The sequence below is a fragment of the Eschrichtius robustus genome, chromosome 16, assembly GCF_028021215.1.
Source record: "Eschrichtius robustus isolate mEscRob2 chromosome 16, mEscRob2.pri, whole genome shotgun sequence".
Classification (NCBI taxonomy): Eukaryota; Metazoa; Chordata; class Mammalia; order Artiodactyla; family Eschrichtiidae; genus Eschrichtius; species Eschrichtius robustus.
In genome coordinates, this window is record NC_090839.1 from 52,225,738 (window position 1) to 52,232,829 (window position 7,092).

At 65.1% G+C, this 7,092-nt stretch overlaps 1 protein-coding gene across 1 annotated transcript in view; it reads left to right on the forward strand.

The window, feature by feature from the left end:
- The window catches only part of CACNA1H (calcium voltage-gated channel subunit alpha1 H), a 62,479-nt gene extending 55,600 nt beyond the window's left edge, over positions 1 to 6,879 (forward strand). Inside the window, exons 26-34 of the mRNA XM_068525201.1 lie at positions 323 to 474; positions 1,299 to 1,408; positions 1,549 to 1,682; positions 1,900 to 1,970; positions 3,476 to 3,554; positions 4,360 to 4,481; positions 4,573 to 5,005; positions 5,120 to 5,277; positions 5,884 to 6,879. Of these exons, the coding sequence (XP_068381302.1) occupies positions 323 to 474; positions 1,299 to 1,408; positions 1,549 to 1,682; positions 1,900 to 1,970; positions 3,476 to 3,554; positions 4,360 to 4,481; positions 4,573 to 5,005; positions 5,120 to 5,277; positions 5,884 to 6,879 (2,255 nt within the window). The remainder of the gene's footprint in view (positions 1 to 322; positions 475 to 1,298; positions 1,409 to 1,548; positions 1,683 to 1,899; positions 1,971 to 3,475; positions 3,555 to 4,359; positions 4,482 to 4,572; positions 5,006 to 5,119; positions 5,278 to 5,883) is intronic.
- Positions 6,880 to 7,092: the final 213 nt, after the last annotated feature.

The window sequence follows — 7,092 nt, forward strand, 5'->3', positions numbered from 1 at the left end:
CTCCCATCTGCCCACCCTTCATCACTGAGGTGTCTCTGAACCCTGATGCCAGCTCAGGAGAGAGATCACACAGGCCCTGGCTTGGGAGCTCCCGGCAGGGCGGGGTTTCGGCAGGGCCCCAAGGCAGGGCCCAGGTGGGGTCTCAGCTTCCAGGCCCACTCCTGGGGTCTGCCCTGGGGCTGGGACCCTCTTGGTGGAGTAGGTCGGTGGGTGACCTGCCCCTGAGGCCCACGTCTGAGCCTGGGCCCTCCCCCAGCACCTCTACCCTCCAGCCCCTGGGAGGCAGCCCTCCCACCCCCTCACCACGGCCCTCTCCCCACAGAGGCCCAGCGCCGGCCCTACTATGCAGACTACTCACCCACGCGTCGCTCCATCCACTCTCTGTGCACCAGTCACTATCTGGACCTCTTCATCACCTTCATCATCGGCGTCAACGTCATCACCATGTCCATGGAGCACTACAACCAGCCCAAGGTGGGGTTCGCTGCCTGGACACCCCACCCACCCTGCCTCCAGGCCTGCAGCGGGGAGGGCCGCAGGTGGGGTCCATTGCTCAGCGAGGTGGGGCTACCCTAAGAACTGGGGGCCCCAGGTCTGCAGCAGTGCCTGAGTCCTCACCGGGGTTTATGGGGTACATGGATGTGTGGCTGGAACAAAGGGTCCTCCTTCCTTTAAAACCAGTGGAAACTCCCGGGGCATACCTGCCCCAAGGGCCTCCCCAACCCCATGAGAAGTTCCATCCAAAATGCTGGCTAAGGGAGTGTCCCCGAGTCCAGCTTCCCAGACTGTGGATTTCACAGTCCAGGAAAGGCCAGACTGAGAGAGGGAGATGTCCTCCGATCGCATCGCCACCACTTCATTAAAGACAGGGACGCCCCCTCCTCCTAGAACAGCAGAGAGCCTCTGACTCTTTGGCTGAAGCTGAGCCCATCCGGTGGGCTGGCCCCTGCCCTGGGCTGTGGGTGGCTCTGGTCCAGGCAGGGCCAGCAGTCTGGGCTCCGAGGGGCAGGTTCCCCCACCTGAGAGTTGTCCCCAGAATGCTGCGAGGGTAAATTCAGGCAGCCCTCCCCAGCCCAGCACAGACCTGCGTCCAGTAATAGCTGAGACCTGTCCCGTATCTGAGGAGGTACCCAGGTCAGCAGCGGAGAGAGAGGGAGCAGGGTGGGCAGGGCATGGGTGCGGTGTGGTGGGGTGGGGGGGAGGGCGGCGTCCAGTGCTGCAAGGGGCCAGGAGGATGGGTGGGAAGGGGCAGCCAGGCAGGGAGTCTGACACTCAGGAGCCTGACACTCCGTCCCCAGTCTCTGGACGAGGCCCTCAAGTACTGCAATTATGTGTTCACCATCGTCTTCGTCTTTGAGGCCGTGCTGAAGCTGGTGGCGTTTGGGTTCCGGAGGTTTTTCAAGGACAGGTGTGTGGAGCAGGATGCCCTGTGGTGACACCAGGACATTCCCAGGGGACAGGGAGGGGACTCCTGGTGCTCTGAAGGGCTGGGGTTGCTGGGGAAGAGGCAGTGGCCAGCACTGAGTCATACCTGCCCGCCCGGCCCAGGTGGAACCAGCTGGACCTGGCCATCGTCCTGCTGTCCATCATGGGCATCACACTGGAGGAGATAGAGATGAACGCGGCGCTGCCTATCAACCCCACCATCATCCGCATCATGCGTGTGCTCCGCATCGCCCGCGGTAGGCCACCCACCTGTCCCACCAGGGTCTCCGGGCTGTCAGGAGGGCCGGTAGACAGGGCTCAGGTGTCCACCCACCCCATGTCGTTCCTCACCCCACCCTGGTGGACTATGCTGGTGACGGGAAGTGGGGGGACGGGTGGTCCGGGTCTGGCCAGCCAGGAGAGGGTCAGACCAGCCCCACCCCCTCCCCGCTAATGCTTGGCTCCCGGCCCTAGTGCTGAAGCTGCTCAAGATGGCCACGGGTATGCGGGCCCTGCTGGACACAGTGGTTCAGGCGCTGCCCCAGGTAGGTCGGCAGCTTGGGGGCTGGGCCTGGGTCTGGCTTCCCTGCTCCCAGGGTGGGCATCACAGACGCCCCCAAGAGGACAAAGCTGCAGTGGGGGGCCTCACTCACTGTCAATCAGCACTCATTCACGTGGTCGTCCCATCTCGCGGCAACTGCAGTTACCAACCCCCCTCCCTGCCGGGTACAGGGAGTAACTGAGCTGCTGGACTGTGCTGTGAGAGGGGCATGCTGCCTGCCTTCCGGGCCTCAGTCTAGTCTCTCTGGGGAAGACCAATGACCAGTGCCTATATCCCCCAGTGTAATTCTGGACGCAGTGGGATTTGGGCAGAGGGCAGAGCCTGTGGCAAAGGTGTGCTTGGCGAGTTTGGAGGACCACACCCAGGGCTCAGGTGTTGGCCAGAGGCCTCTCTCCTCTGGAGCCAGTTCAGGCCCTGCGTCCTCGCGTCCTGTGCCCGACAGCCACCACACTGATCCTTTGCGGTCTCTTGAGCTGAAAGTCTTATCGCCCCATCTGTGCAGTATTCAGTCCCTCTGCCTGTCCGCCTGACCAGCCATCCATCCACATGTCCATCTGGCTGTGGATCTAGCCCTCTCAACTAGCTTTCCAGCTACCCAGCCACCCACACATCTGTCTATCCATTCAGACAGCTGTCTGTCCACCCATCTACCAGGTGTCCAGCTGTCCAGCATCCAGCCCTCCTGGCCAGCTGTCTGTCCACCAGCCCAGCATGTTTCTATCCACCCAGCTGCCTCCCCAGCTGCCCACTAACCCCCCAGCCCTCCACGCCCTCCACCTTCAGCCGGCCCCCACTGGTCCCCTTAGCAGGATTCCTCAGCCCTGAGTTATACTCAGCGCTCCTTGGAGCCTGCCCAGTGTCTGTGGGAGTGACGGGAAGGGGTGGGGGTGGAGGATGGGAAACCCAGGCCTGGCCATGCCCCAGTGCCATGCCTCTGGGGGCTGGAGCAGGTGCTGGAGAAGAGGGGGAGCAGCCACATCAGGGTCAGGGAGGCGTGTGAGGGTGCCCCTGCGCAGCCCCCCCCCCCGCCATAGCCCAGAGTGAGCGTGAGCAGGCGCTGGGAGGGTGGGCAGCAAGTTCACAGAAGAGCCTCGGGCAGGGGTCAGGCCAGACCTCACTGTCTGCAGAGGTTCAGCCTTCACCTTGCGGTGCGGACCCTGAGGCTGAAGGCAGGCCCTGCACAGAGTCCACCAGAGCCCTCGGGACGCCTCCCAGGTTCTGAGGAGCAGAGGAGCTGGAGGCAGCACCCTGGGTGCAGGGTGGGCATGAGGAGCCAAGCAGGGGCAGAGACCAGCAGAGGGGCCTTGGGCACCAGGCAGGACAGGGAGCCCTGGGGGCCACAGGAGCTCCGAGGCCAAGAGGGATGGATTAAGAACAGGGCTCGAGGCAGTCCCCAGGAACTTGATCCCCTGCTGGGCGGGTCTTGGGTAAAGGGGGTGGGGTGGGACTGAGGCCCCACTGACCTCATTCTGCTTCTCTCCTATGTAGGTAGGGAACCTCGGCCTGCTTTTCATGCTCCTGTTTTTTATCTATGCTGCCCTGGGAGTGGAGCTGTTTGGGAGGCTCGGTGAGTGCAGCCGCGCCGTGGCCCACACTCTAGACACGGGGTCCCGAAGGCGCAGCATCACGCATGAGCACACAGTCCGCGGACGGCTCCGGGTGCTGGCCAGGCTGAGGCCCTGGCCCCTGCTCCCGTCAGCCCTTCACCGTGAGGTGACCATGTACTTGGCACATGGAGAAGTGCTGTGGCAGACCCATGACATGCACACAGATACGCACATGTGTTCATACCCAGGCCAGGAGGACAGAGCTGCACATGAGTGTGGGTGCACGTGCCCACATGCAGGTGTGACCTGAACTCTACCTGGTCCCCAGGGGACATGTTGCAGCAAGTCCTTAATTGTCACCAAGGATTTCCTCAGATCCCCAGGCGTGAGGCTCTGGCTAGTCCGGGCAGGGACCCGTGGGAACCTTTCGTGGCAGCCCAGACCCTGTGGGAGCCCCCTCCCCTTTGGGTGTCACTGAAGGCTCAGTGGGTTCCAGGAGCCACCAGTGGGCCTGCCTGTGAGGTGAGTGAGGCGGCTGTCACCGTTCAGGGTCTGCCCAGAGGGGACTCCTCAGACCCAGCAGCTAGTGTCCCACAACCTGGATCTGGGCCGCCTCGTGCCCAGGGCAGCCCTGTTACTCCTCAGAACAGAAGGGGGGCATGCTGATGCAGAGCTGGGCCTGTGTTGAAGGCACCCACCTGCCAGGACCCCTGAGCTGTGCCACCACCCTGCATCCCAGAGGAGCGTGACTTTCTCCCTGGGAGAGGGCAGGGCCTGTGTGCGGACTGGCCCCGACAGGCGGGCTGACCAGATCCCTCCCGGCAGAGTGCAGTGAGGACAACCCCTGCGAGGGCCTGAGCAGACACGCCACCTTCTCCAACTTTGGCATGGCCTTCCTCACACTGTTCCGCGTGTCCACGGGGGACAACTGGAACGGGATCATGAAGGTACCGGCCCACGCGGTGGGCGGGGCGGTGGGAGCCCACGAAAGGCCCCGCAGACGGAGGTGGGAGCCTGCCCGCCGCCCTCCGCCTGCAGGACACGCTGCGGGAGTGTGCCCGTGAGGACAAGCACTGCCTCAGCTACCTGCCGGCCATCTCGCCCATCTACTTCGTCACCTTCGTGCTGGTGGCCCAGTTCGTGCTGGTCAATGTGGTGGTGGCCGTGCTCATGAAGCACCTGGAGGAGAGCAACAAGGAGGCCCGCGAGGATGCCGAGCTGGACGCGGAGGTCGAGCTGGAGATGGCACAGGGGCCCCCCGCCCGCCCCAGGCCCACGGCCTCGCCAAGCCCGGGTGCCTCGCCAGACGCCCCCAACCTGCTGGTCGTGCGCAAGGTGTCTGTGTCCAGGATGCTCTCGCTGCCCAACGACAGCTACATGTTCCGGCCCGTGGCGCCCGCTGCGGCCGCTCATCCCCACCCTCTGCAGGAGGTGGAGATGGAGACCTACGCGGGCGCCTCGGGCACCTCGGGTACAGCCCCACGCGGAGACAGCCAGGACCTGGGCGGGCGGGGCCGGCCAGGGCCGGCAGGGGCAGGGGTGGGGCCAGCAGCGGATGCACATTTCAGGCACCTTCTTGCCCCAGGCCCGGTCACCGCCCACTTGCCGCCGGTGGAGTCCTGCCCATCCCTCCAGGTCCCGTCGGCCATGTCCTCCCCGGCCAGGGGCGGCGACACCCAACGTGCCCTGACCCCTCTGGGTGCAGCCTGCTCCCCTAGTCTCAGCCGGCTGCTCTGCACACAGGTAGGAGGAGACTTCCGGTCCTCAGCTGAGGCCTGGGGGCTCCATGGGGGTTCCCTCCCCATTTGAAGGATGAGCGACAGGGACATTGGGGAAGTAGGTGCTGTGTCCCTGGAACCTGTGATGATGGCACCTGGCCATGGGGACCCGTGTCCCCTCAGGCGGCAGCCTCGCCCTCCCCCAGGCCCCCCCAGCAACCTTTCCTGTGGGCCTGGATGTACCCACAGACCACTCTCACCTGAGACTTCGGCCCCTCTCCCTTCCTCCCTCCTTGAGGTGTCAAGCTGGGCTGGTGGTGCCGGAGTCAGGCAGTGGTTGCAGCCTGGCTCTGTGCCCCATCGGGTCTCCAGGGGCCCATGGCAGATTCTGCCCATGGAAGCTTGGGCTCCAGCCCTCTGCTCCTCACAGCCCCTCCCCAGCATGACCAGCGTTGGTGGGGTCCTCCTACACTAGGGCTGGGGGACAGTACTTCCACACCAGTGTCTCGCAGCCCTATCTCACCCCGGCCCATAGCCTTGGGGGTCACGAGGTCATCCTGGCCTGGGGTGGGGGGAGGGGTCCCTGTTGCCTGGTCTCTGGCTGGTCTCATATGACTCCATGTCTTTGCAGGAGGTAGTCTGCACAGAGTCCCTAGAAGGGCAGGTCGATGGTCCCAGGGACAGCAGCCCGGGCTGGGGAGAGCCTGGTGGGAAGACCCCTGTGAGGCAGGCACCCCTGGGGCCCTCCTTGAGGTCCCCGCCCCGTTCTCCGCGGCCCACCAGCATCCGCATCCGCAAGCACACTTTTGGACAGAACTACATCTCCAGCCGGCCACCGGCCCTGGGCGCAGAGGAGGCTGAGGCCCCAGACCCGGCTGATGAGGAGGTCAGCCACATCACCAGCTCTGCCCACAGCCCCTCGGCCTCACCTGCTGCCCGCGGGGTGGTGGGCGGTGAGCCAGACCTGCACAGGCTCTACAGTGTCAATGCCCAGGGCTTCCTGGACCAGCCGGGCCGGGCGGACGAGCAGAGGCGGCCCTCTGTGGAGCAGGGCTGTGGGGACAGCCACCCAGAGGCCGGGGAGGTGAAGACCCGGGCCCTGGAGGCCGAGCTGGCCCTGGGAGCACGCAGGAAGAAGAAGATGAGCCCCCCCTGCATCTCCATAGAGCCCCCCGCGGAGGACGAGGGTGCGGCCCGGGCCCCTGCGGCGGAGGGTGGTAGCACCACCCTGCGGCGGAGAACCCCGTCCTGCGAGGCTGTGCCCCACAGGGATCCCCTGGAGCCCACAGACAGTGCAGGGTTGGACACTGCTGCCAAGGGGGAACGGCGGGTCCAAGTCCCCTGCCGCACGGAACACCTGACCATCCCGAACTTTGCCTTTGAGCCGCTGGACGTGGGGGGCCCCAGGGGGGACCTGTTCTTGGATGGTGGGCATGGTGTCGCCCCAGAGCCCAGACCTTCCTCCTCAGGCATCATGGCACCTCCCGAACCCCAGCAGACGGAGCTTCCAGTGGCCTCGGGAGAACCCCCAGAGGAGGGGCGGGGGCTGCACCTCACAGTCCCTGAGAGCCCACCGAAGAAAGGGTCCACCCCAGTCCTGGGTGACAGTGTGGACAAGCCCGTGTAGCTCGGGGTGCAGTGCCCACAGGCTTTGGCACTGGGGTTGGGGTGCACCCGGCAGGGTGGTGGCCCAGGCAGGGCCACACGTGGACCCTGGGTCCGGCCCCACTGAGGTCAAAGGTGCCAGAAGGATGTCAGCCCAGGGAGAAGGAGGCAGATGCTATTCTGGGCAAAGTGGAGCAGGGGGAGCCCACAGCCCGAAGCCTCAATTCAAGTTTAG